This window comes from Carettochelys insculpta, chromosome 4 (genome assembly GCF_033958435.1).
Source record: "Carettochelys insculpta isolate YL-2023 chromosome 4, ASM3395843v1, whole genome shotgun sequence".
In the NCBI taxonomy this organism is placed as follows: Eukaryota; Metazoa; Chordata; order Testudines; family Carettochelyidae; genus Carettochelys; species Carettochelys insculpta.
The window spans coordinates 82,982,401-82,997,767 of NC_134140.1; the positions used below are offsets into that span (position 1 = coordinate 82,982,401).

At 42.3% G+C, this 15,367-nt stretch overlaps 1 protein-coding gene across 1 annotated transcript in view; it reads right to left on the bottom strand.

The window, feature by feature from the left end:
* Window positions 1–711: 711 nt before the first annotated feature.
* FHIP1A (FHF complex subunit HOOK interacting protein 1A) overlaps window positions 712–15,367 on the bottom strand; it is a 50,078-nt gene continuing 35,422 nt past the window's right edge. The window contains exons 7-11 of the mRNA XM_074993178.1: window positions 14,173–14,360; window positions 12,614–13,657; window positions 6,007–6,185; window positions 5,595–5,733; window positions 712–1,395 (exon numbers count right to left, since the gene is read on the bottom strand). Coding sequence (XP_074849279.1) covers window positions 1,160–1,395; window positions 5,595–5,733; window positions 6,007–6,185; window positions 12,614–13,657; window positions 14,173–14,360 — 1,786 coding nt within the window. The 3' untranslated portion in view covers window positions 712–1,159. The remainder of the gene's footprint in view (window positions 1,396–5,594; window positions 5,734–6,006; window positions 6,186–12,613; window positions 13,658–14,172; window positions 14,361–15,367) is intronic.

A 15,367-nucleotide genomic window follows, 5' to 3' on the forward strand; every position in this document is an offset into this window, starting at 1 on the left:
TGGTTCTAATGAACCTCATCCCTAGAGAATTTTCTTAAGCAGTCATTCAAACTCTCTCTCACAGTTTTTGATTCTCTGTGACTTTTTCATCCCCAACTACCTGACATTGTCCTGCCCCACCCCCACGTTACTCCAAAAGTGCAATAGTAGGAAAAGCAAACACATAACTTAAAAATAAATAACCAGTGTTTCTTTACATGTAGCATTTTGTTTTTCCTTAACCAAAGTGACATTTAAAAAAGCAATATTCAAGACTTTTTTCAGAGGAAAGCTGTCCTTTTTCATAAAAAGCAGTACTTAGCACAAATAGATCAGTCACCCTTTTTAACACTACTGAAAGATACTTAATACCTTTCTTCAGCTTATCAATAGACAAATAAGTTTGTTTTACAGATTTGTTAGTTTGCATAGAATCATTTTGTTTTCCACTTTGTGCAAATCTTACAACATAAGGCTTGTTTGAGCTTTTAGGTCACAGGACAGTGTTTATCAAACAATGCTAAGAAACGGCAAGGAAAATTCCAAGCAGTCTGCACTCTACATTCACTTACACATTTCATTGGACTTTAAAAGACCAACAGCTGATGGCTGCACATTTGTATGCAACATAAGGCAATATGGTATGTGTTGGGTACAGCACCTGCTTTCAGCCCATCATGCCTTTAAACACACAAGAACGCTGGGATTCACTGTCCTAGCCCTTGGTAAAGGGGATTTTTCCCCTTTTAAAAAAAAGGCAAGCCAAACCACCCTGCACAAAATCTTGACCCTTAACCCATAATGCTTATTTCAGTTATTTTGTGCAGTCTTTGTATACATTTACATTGTCAGGTACTTTTCCCAATAGGCAACCCACTTTTCCAGGCCAGAACTGAAAAACAGCAGCAGTGAGGAACTTGTGTGTACGTAGAAGGAAAGGGGGTACAAATCTGAAATAACAGAACCCCTCAGCAATGTATCATATTTGTATGTTGCTCACTCGGAATTCGTAAGGCCCAATATAAAGGTAGTATGGAATGAGAATTTTTTTCTGAGATCAAGTATTGCCAGGAAGTATCAAAGTAGACCTCTCTTTTGTAAGCAGCTTTGCTTTTAAAAAAATATTAAATTTCTAAAATTTTAGAAAAAGAACCTCCAAAAGTGACCCTAGTAACAACCCTCAATCATCCAGTGTTGTGTAACACAGGATGGAATGTTCCTGTGCAAGAGCTGCTAGCTCCTTTAGAAACTCAGGGAACAGGGCAGCTGCAAGTATGGCATTCCTCACATGCAAGGGAATACCAGGGAGTGCCGTTACTCTCTTTGCTTTGTGTCCCAAGAAAGGCTGGAGCAGGGTGTGGGAAGCTTCAGAAAGATTTCTTCCTTTCCCTGTGCTGCTGTTAGGCTGCAGGTTATCTAAATCCAGGGAGAGAGGAAAAAAAGTAAACAGTTTTGACTAGTTAGCAAACTGGATGTCAAACAGCAAGCTACAGTCCTATGGAATGTGTGCTGGAAGATGTATTCACACCACTAGTATTTATTCAAATGCAATGCTTTTACACACTGTGCCGCCCAAATTCTATTCCTTCTACCCCCCAAAAAGAGAATATCCACACTCAGACAGGCCTGTAGGGTTTATCTTCCACCCACAACCCCCATGTGCTCCCTTTTCCCCCTAGCAATTTGTTCTGAGAGCTGCCAAGTTGGAAGAAACTCCACAAGTAAAGGCAGGATAATGGAAACGAATATATCTGAAGGTACCTTTAGAAAGAGAAATCCAATTTATTTACATTTTATGGGAGGAAACTCCTCTCCCAAAGTATGATTTAAAATAATACAGCCTTACAATTGCCTATTCTCCTGCTTACCTGGCATAAGTGTTTGTTTATTATGGACAATCAGGAAAAATATCTTCTCCTTATCACCACCTTGGAAAGGCAGGTGAGTAGATTTAAAACCTGTGCTGGTAAATTTTCATAAAAACTCTTGCAAAGCTCAACCACAACATTATTTAAGAAATACTGGTTGAAATTTCATGATTTAAAAAAAACAAAAAACAAAAAAAACCTCCAGTTACGATGCTCTCTGACTTTTCTCTATGAAGACAACCATATTCTAGGGAACAGGCAGGAAATATTTTTTAAAATAAGAACAACCAGCCATATTTTCCATTATCTAGACACCTATCTGGTCTGCATTCACAAAGCTCATCCCAGGACTGGAGCTAGATTAGTCTTTTAAAGTAAGTAGTACAAAACTTTATAAATTTAGTGAACTAAAAAGGCAGCAGCACTTTCATTTCAACCTATTGTTTCTCATTTCACGCCTAGGTAGCAATGGGTTTTAATTAAGTGACCTTCACATTGCAACCAAAGACCACAAACTTAAAACACAGCATCAAAAGTTGTACTTTCATTTTGTATAATCATCATCATCATGTGGAATTCATGAGAGAAAACATTGAGGTTAAGAACTTAAGAGGTTTCAAAAAGCAGTTGTTATATGACCAACAAAAGTGTCTACTGTTTCATTAGACAGAATTAAAAAGATGTCTATGTGCTTCGGGTGTAAACTAACCACTACATGATGAAGAGAAGTTTCCTTTTCACTGAACACGTGGATGGGTTATTCTATAAATTTTCCACTACTGGGTTATTTGCACCTTCCTCTGAAGGATCTGATGGCAGACAGGATATCAGATTAAACAAACCACTAGTCTGATACACCCATGGCAATTCCTATGCATCATCAACTGGGAAAGGAGGAGAGAGAAACAGGGAAGTTTCATATGAATTAGCGTGTATCCTCCTGATTCTTGCATAAAGTTTCATCTCTTAGCAGCAATTTGCTAAAGCCATTAGTTTTAATTCTAGTCAAATCATAACTCTTACCCTGCAGATTTTTTAAGTCACGTAGGTTGATCTCTTCCCCTTAAGGCAGGTTGGGGAAAAATGTTCTACAGGAAATTGCAACATTTTTTGAGGAAAAAAATTTGAAGTGGCACAAAAAACAAGCATTGCAATTACATGCAAAATAAAAATTAAAAATAGTCTCAATAATCAAATACCAAATATCAATATTAAATATGAATTGTCTATATTTGTTATAACAATCTAAATGCAAAAAGCCTAAAACCTTTTGATTTTTTTTCCTGTTGGATTATTTTATCAAACCCATTTCTGCAAAATATTTCAACTTCAGTTTACTCTTCAATGGAATTCTGTCAGTTTTTTCATTTCTGCTCTCAATTTGTTTTATTGGAATTCAGAAATGCACAAAGTGTAGAATCTTACAACACAGACAGTGAAAAGGTCTAATATTCTAGATGTGTTTCTACCAGGGAGACAGGTAAAGACAGCATCAGCTAATAACCTGATGCCTCTACATATGCAATTTCAAACCAAATAGGTTTTTCCTGTCACCCTATACCATTTCAATGTAAGCAGAGATGTGAATTTTCCACCATTCTCAGAACTCTTTCAATATACTGCAATACACATTTATCCCTTCTACTTTACTGCTTTTTTGTCTTGAGCCACCTATGTTTTGGATTAGTTTTCACCAATAGAATCAGCTCCCCCCCACACCATCGTCAGCTATATTCAATGGAGCAGAAGAATCAGGAGAGACTATGGAAAAAAGTTACACACCACTTTCACTTTTCAACTTGAAAAGCGAATCTAGGAGAAAGTTCTATAATACCTGATTTTCATTTAATTACTGCTTTCTGCAATAATCTTGTAAAATCCAACCATATTTTATCTGTCCATACTGTAGCAGTTTCAACCTTACATTTTCTTAATCAATATAATGTGATGTGTAGAAGAACTAGGGAGGCAGCTTGCCCCAGGGATTACAGTTTGATTACTGGCATTGCAAGTTTGGTTGAGAGCCAGAACTGCAGTTATGTATTTATCCTGATATTTATTTAGCCTGTAAGAATTAGTCAGACTCATTCTTTACAGGGGCTGCCAGAGGGCAGAAGAAAATATACAGGTGACTTGAGCAGCCTCTGCTTCAGGTTCCTGAATAATGACCAAAATGAAGGGACTCAACAAATGCTGAAGTCCACAAACGCTATTGTAAAACAAAAAAATAAAAATAAATACCGAAGTTATGCGACAGTTTTACTCAGTCAGAATACCTACAACAGAGACTTTTGAAGCATAATACTCAAAACTTCTTTGGACGGATGAAGTTATGTTAGGAAGGTACTGTGCAAAAATCTTAGCAACAGGACCTAAAAAAATAGCCATTAAACAGTGGCTCCTCATCTTGCATCCTCTAGGACACCTAGAGTGGACCCTAACTGTAAACATCTCTCACCTACAGTGCTTTAGTTCTTGCAATCTGTCTTCCAACCCCCCACGCCAATCTCTGTGATACATATCTCGTGAACAGCATGCACCTTCTGAAGACCAGTGCTGCAAGAAGTAACCAAAGAAAGGCTACAGTTTTGCAGAGCCTGCATACCGTGCACGTTAGACGCTGACACCATGCTGATTAGAACTGAAGAAAATTAAGTACATCAAAAAAAAAAAAAAGGGCAATTAAATAAGCATTTTTAAAAAGCCTCCCTTGCTTCCCACACACCAGTGAAAAGCCAAACAAAAATCAGGTGTAGGGACAGTGGGATGCTCATTACTTATTCCAAATGATTGATGATAATGATTCAATAAATAGAATCCCTTGAACCCTGTTCTGTGGCTAACTGGTGCCCTGCTGTTACTATGGTTACTGTTCTTTGTGGATGCTATGAGTTCCCATGCTATGTGAAAGTCAGCTTTTTAATGGAAACTTGTGCCCACCGCTAACTACTCAGCAGCAATTCTAGAACCAGGTGCCTGATGCGCTGAATACAATGCAAGGCCCTGACCTCATCAACTGCTGGAAGCATTTTATCATTTAGAAAAGAGGAATTTACAATTTAAAGTTACCTGCCATATGGTGAGAAACATTAATAATTGACAAGCCAATGAAAATAGGTGTAGTGCCCAACATGCCTCCGAAGCAGGAGATGCTACAAAAAAGTTAGCTGGAGTGGGACTGTTTTGACAAGGGGTGACACCAAGCCACTGCCACCCTTGATGTGCCCCTTCTAGTACTGCATTTTATTTTTAACTTACTTTCCATCTAAAAGGCATAATCAAAAGTTTCTGGCTCTTATTTATCCCCCTTAAAAATATTTTAGTCTGGTCTAAGGTATTCGCTACTAGAATTCCAAACTGAATTTATTTCTGCAATTGCTCTCCCCAAGAATTACTATAAAAAAAGCTGATTCACTGCTCAATGGGGAACTAAATATCAAATGAGGTAGCACACATATGCAACCCCTGTGCATAAACTGTGCACTCTGCCAGTCTGACAGCAAGTCATGCCAACATCTTATTCTGTAACTTTCTCAGAAATAAGTTTTCATGTGCTAAAACACCACCACAACCAAGAGTTTCCAGATGGGAGATATTTACCTCATAAAAATGTAGGATTGTCATATTAAAAAGTGACAGATATGGAAATACATTTGACTTGTAAAAAGAATAATATCCTCTTCCTTATTTTTATCTTTCTGTGGGAAAAGGGGCAGACAAGTCAGTGTTTTATGGTTTGAAGTTTACCTTTGGTCAGTAACTCTGAAGACACATCAGACATGTCTGCTCGGAAAAGCAAGTACTGCTGAGCTTGCATTAGAAGACTTGGAAAATCTTTATGGTTGGATGCAAAGTGCTCAATTTTATTTTTCACAGATGCCAGTACCTGCCAAAATAAGAGTAGTAAATTTTAATACTATCCTTGCAACTACAGCTTAAAACCTCAATCTCTTACTTTCCAAAATTAAAGGCTAGTACAGTGCCAGTTGGGTAGTTAATTTCCAGCTCCTAGTTTCTACACAGTTAAAACAAACTAATTGAAGGGTCCTCAAACAGGGTAAAGCAAATGAACAGCAAGAAGCTGAAGAATAGATTAACAAGGTACTAGAATTACTGGCAAAATTGGCAGTGACCATGAAATGATTCATTGATGAAGTACCTGATATAATGACCGTACGCTAGGCTGAAATACAATGTTGGTATTGAGCAAAAAGGAACGAAGTAGAGGTTGTGGGTAACTGGCCAGCTGAGTAATAATCCCAATGAGCAGCAAGTTAACATGCAAGGAATTCTCCAACATATTTTCCAGCTTTGATAGCACTACGCTGATAAACGGACCTAAAGGAAAAACAAAAGGAACCAATGTTATTTTTAAAATAAACACTTAAATTCAGGAGAATAATCATTTTTAAAAGAATTTAAATCCCCATGTTTGACTAAATCAGTTTCCCCACATGCCATTTAAAACCCAACAGGAAAAAAAAAAGCCAGGTCTGAACAGACAGAAGATGCAGCTTTGAATATATTTTATCTCTTGTTAACTCTAATCACGAGCAGGCGCACTTTAGCCAATCAGTTGACATTAATAGTATATTAGGTATGCATAAGTATTCAACCACATATGTGCCAATAAAGATTTAGTCCAGTATGTTATGTTCTCTAGATTTACTTCCATTGAAATTACTTGGGAGTCCTGCCAACGATTTCAGATGAAGCAGAGTCAGGCTTCTTATTGCTGTTCTAGCTTAATTCTACAGAAGGACTGGACAGAGTAAATTATGGGTATGTGTCTCACATTATAATAATACAAAGTGGTATGTTAGTGGGACCATAAAAATGCTGCTTCAAAACATAAAAACCCAACCCTAGACTAATCTGTATTTCAGCACAAACATTCCCTGCACTTCAAAAATTCACACACAGTGAAGAAGCCATAAAAATAGTTTATTGAGAGATGTAGGCTTTATCAGATAAATGTCATTTCTGAAGAACAGTGGTGGAGTGTACACTCATTTTACAGTACAGCCACTACAATACAGAACTATTTACAATGAAAGTACACAACCTTCACTGTAAGGCTGCTAAAGACTTTGCCACTGTGAACATGAGTTAAGTAAATGGAAGTGGATTTTAATATGTGCCACTAGATGATGAAGCAGATGAACAGACAGACAGTGAAGAGACTAGCAGAAAACAGTCTATGAATTTACTTCAGTGTAAGTTTCAGCTGTGAGTCCAGCTCGGATTCCTCTGCACAGTGCCCACAGTGGGAGCGTACTGAAAAGCCAAACTCTCTCCGTGGGGGCACCCTTGCTATGGTATTCTGCAGCCGTCAAGGAAGCAGCCCACAAATAACTACTGTGTAGTTCCATCAATCAGGCACAGGGCCCGGGTGAGGTTCAAAGCCCCTTTAGTTTTAGAACTAGCCCTGCTGTGGATGAACAGTATGGCTGGGTCTGCACTAGTTCTCTTCTGTCACCCATCTCAGGGGTACTGGTACAGCCCCACTGAGGAGAGCACAGCTGGGAGTATTAAGGTAGAAAAGGGTCCAGGTGACTACAGGCTTTTCACCATCACGTCACCCAACTAATTCATATCATAGGGTTAAAAGGCAGGTTAGGGGACAGAGGAGCCACCTCCTCAGCTGTGGCCAATTAGGTGACAAATAATGGTCGCAATAAATAATGCAGCCCTAGCAGAAGGGGGTGCTTGCCAGACTGGCCAAGACTACTCTGTCATCAGCTCACTGACAGGAAGCTGCCCAAAGAGCTACATCCCAAATTCCATGAGGGCTGGGGTGAGACTGCTAGGGGGGAACCCCATAGCCTGGATGTGCCTCCCTTCTCCAGTTCTCTGCCAACTAGAACATGATCTGCTCCCCTGCGGTGCTGCTATGAAGCCCGAGAGGGCTAGAACATAAGATCCGAGGACAGCAAGATCTGAGCTGAAATGTCTTTGCCAACATTTGGTTTGCAGCAAGCTGCAGTGTGATCACCGCATTTCAAAGTGGGGTAGAGCAAAGTACACTACTGAATTGTAATGCATGCCAGCAAGGTCCATATATGGCCAGTTAGAATGCGGCAAGCTAGTCAGGGGGTGATGGTGTATATTCACATCTCACCAACAAGCCAGCGTATAGCCCAAGGACAAGCAAAAAGGCTTGAGCCACCATACAGCTGGTTAAAACAGCAGTGACTAATTTGGGCCCTATCTACATGTACATTCCTACCAGTGGAGGTCTCTTGCAATATTTTGCTGGGATATATAACGAGCCTTCACATAATACTGCCTGCCCAGGATATGTAAAAAGCCTACTCTTCACACACTGCCTGTACATCCTTGACCCTTCCTCCTCTCACGTTCACGGCAGTATTCCAATGTACCGCTGGGACACTCCCCACCATCCTGCCCCAGTGCAATGGAGACAGCTATGCAAGAAAGTCCAAAAGGAGGTGTGAAGTTGGCTCATAGTTAACTATTCCAAGTCAGCTATTTCTTGGGATCTGAGTGGCAAAGGCTGAAACCAGGTACTTATACCAACAACTGCAAACTACCTCTTAAGACCACCAGAATACTTATCTCTAGAGGTCTGTAATATGAACAGATGGGGGGAAAAAACAGGGGGGAGGGGTCTCCAAAAACTTACCAGAGCACCTCAGCAGGTGTTTAAAAGCTCCAAAAGGAAAAATGCTAACTAATTAGAACAAATGTTTTTTTTTTACATCTGATCCTGGAGATACAGGTCAATGTTGATGTACCCATCATAAAAGTCTATTTGCCACATTACATTCTTATTACTGAAGTGCTGACTTTTTCTTTGTGTGGAAAGTATGGAGGAAGGAGTGTGTTTAATTATTTTACACTGCAGAGAATACTAAAGGAGCAGCCGCCATTTTCTAAACCAAGAGCTGAGCATAAGCACCAGTGCCACAGCCACATGACAGTTTTTTTTACTTAGGTACAAGTCATAGAGCAGATCAGCATGTCTACACACAGCTGGTGGGAGAATTTGTTGGGATATTTGCTTCTGCAGAACAAAGTTCCTTCCTGTAATGGAACCCCACAGCACTAAGTTGACAGTCAAATCATACCACCATACCAAGGATTCCCAACCTATGGGTTGGGACCCAAACATGGATCGCGATTAGATTTGTTAAGGGTCACCAGGAGCTCAGAGCTGCACGTGGTTCTTAAAAAAGCCATTTGCCACCCCTTAACGCTGCCACATCCAGCAGCTCTCTCTGTCAGTAGAGAAAGAATTACGCATTACAAAACACAGTTTCTCCACCTTTGATATTCATAGCCATCCCAGGCAAACAACTTAATAGACTCTTGCAGTAAGTAATTAATTCTGACACCCCCCCTTTCCCCACTTTTGCCCCCCTTCTGTCCTCTGTAGCTGATTTGTCAGCTTTCATTTTTTTGTTTATATCTCCCCCAGCCCAAGTGTGACCCTCCCAACACTCCCTACCCCTGCATGTGACCACCCCCAGCCCCTGGGTCCGACTCCCCCACAGCCCCTCAAGCCTCTGAGTTTGGGGTTTAAGTTGGGGAAGCCAGGAGGGGTGGTTTGGCAATGAGGCTCTTTCCCCCACCACAACTCAGATCAACTATAATAATAAAATAATAATTATAATAAAATTAGGCATTAGTATTTTAGGCGCCCCAACGACCTCAGTCAAGGGACTGATGATGATGATGATGATGATTTTATTAATGTATTTTCCCCTTTTTCTTTGAAATAACTAACTACTATGAACGTATAAATGGGGAAGGGGGGCACATTGTTATATTCTTGCCTCAGGTGCAAATTTAGTTAGGTATGGCACTGCTCCTCTCTCCTCCACTCCTGTTTTTGAATTGCTTTGGGTCACCATGTCTTTCTGAACTGTCAGACTGCGTCCCCCTCTGCACTAGGTTGGGAACCTCTGCACTAGACCAATACACAATGTAATGCTGGATCCAAATTACATGCAAAATGCTATTTCTGTGTAGTACCACACAGATGGTTGAAATGCCATTTGAGTAATAATGTAACCCCCACTGGAAAGTCAACTTTGCCAAAGTCTGTCCCACTCACCACCAGTTACAAAACTGTCTGAAGCAGATCGAAGAGAGGAGAGTGGGGGGGACCAGCTTAGGAGGGATAAAGGGTTGTAGCCAAAGGAGCCAACCTTCGTTTGAAAGGGAAGAAGAGGACCTGAGGCAGACAGAAAGGGATGTGGCCAGATATCTCACCTGTGTGACAGGAGACAGAGCTGAATGTGATCTGGGAACTTGGGTGGGGGAAGGAGAGCTCTTGATGACCTGATACAGAGAACTTGTCACAGCGATAGTGGAAAATGCACTTAAAAACCAAATTGCCTTCCCCAAATGCTTTGAGATTCAAATCCAGGCCTGCTTGTCACATCTGAATGACAAAGATTAATGTCTCCTCCAAGTTATTTAAAGTCAGCCCTTAGGGGCTTTGCTGTGGCTAAGCATACCAGAAGACACTGGGAACCTCCCAATGATTTAAATATAATCCTGTGCCCAAATTTCACTGGATGTCTCACACAATAGGAAAAAAAAAACAACAGCGAGGGTGCCACTGGCATCTGAAGAGCAAGGTGCCTAGACCAGCTTGCAAAGAGGTGCATGTAGAAGTGGTTGCTGAGCTGCCACCTGATGCACAAAAGCGAAAGAGCAGCAGAAGGCGGCAGAGCAGCCTGTCACTCTTCTGTCATGTTTAGCGACCTGTCAAATTCACAGCCCATGAAAAACACATCACAGATTGTGAAATCTGGTCCCCCCGGAAAACTGGTTTCTTGTGTGCTTTTAACCTGTGCTATACAGATTTAATGTGCAAGGCCGGAGAGTTTTTCAAGCGGGGTTCTGACCCAAAAGGGTTGCTGAGTGGTTGTAAGGTTATTTTAGGGAGATCATGGTATTGGCACCCTTACTTCTGTGCTGCCTTCAGAGCTGAGGGGCTGGAGAGCGTGGCTGTTGTCCAGGACTCCACCAACAGCAGCACAGCATGGTGGCAATACTATATCATGCTACGCTATCCTTAGTTTTGCACTGCTTTCTTCAGAGCTGGACATCTACAGAGTGGAAGCTGCTGCCTGGGGGCCCTGCTCTGCAAGCAGCAGCAGTGAAGAAGAAAAGAGGGTAATGCCATACCACGCTTTCCCTCCTTCCGCACTGCTTCAGGTAGTGGCTCTGCCTTCAGACCTGGGCTCCCAGCCATCGGCCCCACACAGACACAGACACAGACACCCTCTTTCTCTCTCCCTCTCCAACAATAGCCTCGCAACCTCATTCATTGTTGTGTCAGGACCCCTGCAATTACATCATCATCTGAAATTTCAGACACAAATTGCTGCAGTCATAACATTTATTATTTTTAAAATCCTATGAGTCTCAAATCGACTGGCCCTAGTTATGTTTCATGTGCTGCTGTGTAAGTAGCAAAACAGCTGCAGAAATGTTACATGTGTACTCACTGCATTAGGTCAGATAGTCTAACCTGGGTTCTGCAACCAAAATAGTGAGAAGAGCCATGTTTTTTCAAATGCAGTTACAAAAATCAATAATTCAAGAGCTGCACTGCCCATGAATACAAGACGGTCCTTAATAAATAACAAACCATACATCGCCACCCCTACTTTAACAACAGCGCACACACAATGATTTGTTCCAGTTACAAAGTTAAGTTACCTCCATCTCCAGGCTTTACCTGCCTCAACCCCACAAACCCGCCCCCATCCCCAGGTTTAACCCCTCTCAGCCCCAAGCCACACCCCCATTCCTGAGATTTAAGCCCTTTAGCCCCAGACCTACCCCGTCATCCCCAGGATTTACTTGCCTCAGCTGACAAGCTCCATGCACTGCCGCTGCTCCTTTGCTGCTCCCCCTGCCATCTCCTCAGCGCAGCTGTGCAGCTCCATCGGGGCAGGCTCAGCCACCCCTCCCTCCAGCTCTCCTGCAGGCTGACTTCCATCCCACATGGAGCAGCAGCTCCCTGCCCTGCCGGCTGCCCCCCACCGCAGCTGACTGCTCAGTGGCTCCAGAGGCTGCTGCTGCTTAAACAAAAACACTAAATTCCGTTTTAACCGCAGGCTTTGTTCGAGCAGCAGCAACCTCCAGAGCCGCAAGTGAAAGCAGCAGCAGCAGCACACGGAGTCACACGTAGCTCCTTAAAGAGGCGCAGGCGGCTCCAGAGCTGCAGGTGGATGACCCCTGGTCTAACCACTCACAGTGATAGGATGTTTCCCTGGAATGAAGCAGTCATGACAGCTGTCTGGTGTTGAACTAACTCTAAATGTTTATAAACCTGAACAAATAAAAGTCAAAAACTTCAACCTAGGAACAGCCCCATGCACTTTTATTGCATAGCTACATTATATCAAAGTACATTTTAAAAAATACTGCAATAGGTTCCTATTACCCTCTGTCCTTCATACTGGTGACCATCTCTCCTCTCTTCTGAAGGCCTCTTTGCGCTAACCTCTCCTGCCACCACCTTCTACCATGACCCCACTGAAAGGGTTTTAAAGCAAATCATAAATCATGGACCTAACCTGAAGTGTACTGCCATGACCTTAGGCACGTTGCTTGTTCCATCTCTCTGACCTACCCTTTTCCTGTCTGTGAGCTCTGCAGTGCAGGGGCTGTCTTTTATTCAATACTTGTATGCTGCCTATCACACTGGAGTCCTGTTCTTGGTTGGCTCCAATAAACCGTAACAAACATCAGAAAGAATTTAATTAATGAGGAAATTCCACCTGTAAATGCAGCATTCTGGCTCCTTGCAGGACGGTTGGGAAATATATCCTCCTTTGGCCCAAACGGAGACTGAATACTTTCTGCAGATGGGGTGTCCACTGAAAAAATTTCAAAATCATCTTCCTCTTCCACTGGAGATACATGCTCATGTGTCAGCAATTTCTGCTCTTCCAAGCCTGGAGCGTGCGAATCAAGTTCTTTAATAATTTTTTCATACTGTGCAATGAATTCCTCACTATCTGGGCTCAGCAGCCTCCCATCTGAGTTTTGATCTACTTTTGGAGGAAAGGGTTGCAGCTCTAGGTCTGGTTTGAGGTTTGTTTCAACTACTTTCTGGTTTGTTTCTTCCTGTGTGACATCCTGAGGTAAGCCTGTATTTTTCCTATTGTGTTCCTCTAATTCTGTGTCTGGAGGTGAGCTGTTTACAGACCTCTTAATGGTTTGGTTTTGAATTGTGTTTTGAGACTCAGTTGCTGTACTTAAAGTTTCCTCCTTGGAGTTGTCATCATCCTGAGCATCCTTTTGGGCACATAACCTGTAAACCACAACATCATCCTGAAAATCTGATTCTTCTATGTAAGACCCTTTGACAAGCATGATTGCGTTCTTCTTCATCTGTTGAATGTGCTTTGGTGGCTCCGCAGGCAGTTGTGGCTCTACAGTTCCTAGATCATCATAAGGCTGGGGTGAGCTCACATCAGATCCCGGAGAAATCCCTGTGTCGTAGCTGTCATCCCATTCCAGCTCCAACTGCATCTTCTCTCCCAGTTGCGTCATTTGAGAGGAGCTGCAGTTACTCAAAGTTCGCTGCTGGAGTCGGAACATGGAGTGCTCCGCATTTTTATTATTCTCCTCAGCCAGCATTTGGATGAAGGTGTCTGGATCAGGGTCTTTCCCATCATATGGAGCAGACCAAACCTGGCAGTCTTTCATGCAGTGGAGAATGAGGGCTTCAGCTTCCCACAGGTACTGGAGGTAACTGATGTCCACAGTTCTTCCATATTTCACAATGCACATGGATTTGCAAAAGTCTAGTCCAGAACCTGAGATAGAACAATGAGAGCATTCACAATATGATAAAGAAAAATCAAACTGAAGTCCCTCCGATATCCTGAGGCAGCCACTAAGAAGGGCAAGAACATTCTTTGCCTCAAGCATCCAAAGGTGAAGGACAATGAAGACAAAGAGGTTAAGATATTTGCTTGTGGCTGCTCATGTGTCTAATCCAGAGTCAGCATTAGAAGTCAGGAATTCTGAGAGACAAGCCTAGAGCCCAATCCATCAGGCCACACTGCACCTGCAGTAGCGAAATACACACCCATGACTTCATACATGTCCAACACAGATGTTCTTTAAAATACAGATTTGACAGAGCTGCCATGTGGGAGTGATTAAATGCCAGAACTCTCCAAACCAGACCAAATTACTTATTGTTTACCAAATGTTAACAGTAAATAGACTTTTTTTTTTTTTGGCTAACAATTACGTTCCCTTTCCCACCCTAGGCTGACATATTCGAAACCAAACCCTTCACAGTACAGTGCACATTGATGTTTACCTGCACTGGCTGAAGCCTTTGTCCATAGGATGTAATCTTTTGCTTGGTTTTCAACGGTCAACGTTATCCCAGTGGAGCAGCAGGCTGGGGTCAAAGCGAGTAGTTTGGCAGCACATACTGAATAACAGTCTCTTTCCCTCACAGCCCATCTTTGACTCAACATTGTGTGGTTACACGGGATCAGATACCTGAAACAGCAAAGCCAATCATTACATGCCCACAGCAATGTTCCTTGCATTTAAGGATAAACAGCTGCATGGCAGCTTTCTAGGGTAGGTCTGGGAGTCTGAGAAGTTACGCTGGGCTTCTGTCTAGAGGAAGAAGGGAAGGACAGGAGCTCTTCGGGAGGAAATACTTGTGGGATTAAGCTACAGGAAACCACTGGATCAGGGGAAGGGGCCTGTGAGTTATGTCAGAGCATTGTCCTAAATGTGGGCAGGGAGGGGCAATGGAATAAGGATGGACACATGCCAGAGGGTTCCAACTTGGTCTGGATCTATTCTAGATGAGTCTGGGATCCTAGTCCACCAGAAGAGCAGGTGAAGTCAGTGCATACCCAGGAAGGGACTAGCACAAGGAAATCCAGCTGAGTCATTTGTTGGGAAGAATCAACAGATAACACAGGATTTTAGCACAGGATTAGGGAGGGACAAGGAACGGACAAAACACATACTTCTACTCCATTTCTTAGGCTACGTCTAGACTGTAGGCTTCTGTCAACAGAAGTTTTGTCAGAAGAGTGCTCATCCAGACTGCAGATCTGTCGGCATTCCTGTACACCACCTCGATCCATGAGGAAGAAGGGATGTTTTCACAGAGGGGTTTTTTCTGACGCTTGGCCCCATGTGGACAGGCCAAATGTTAGAAAACCCTCTCCTGACTGAACGGTTGGGAAAAAGATACGCAAATGCATTGCGAAATAAGCGTCTCTTTTGCCAACAGTTCTTGGCAACCTAGGATAGCCTTAGTGATATAGGTGTTAGCTGGTTTGTTGTTTAGGGTAAAATCACCATTTAATAACAAGCGACTCTCCAAATAAGTAATACAAAAAGAAATACAGCATTCAACTCTGTAGAAGTCACTGGAGGAATCTTAGCAACTGAGTTCCCCATAGACTTATATAAGGGTCTGATCCAGTCCCTACTAATGTAGCCACATATACCAGCAGGAACCGTATGAAACCCCAGTATAACTT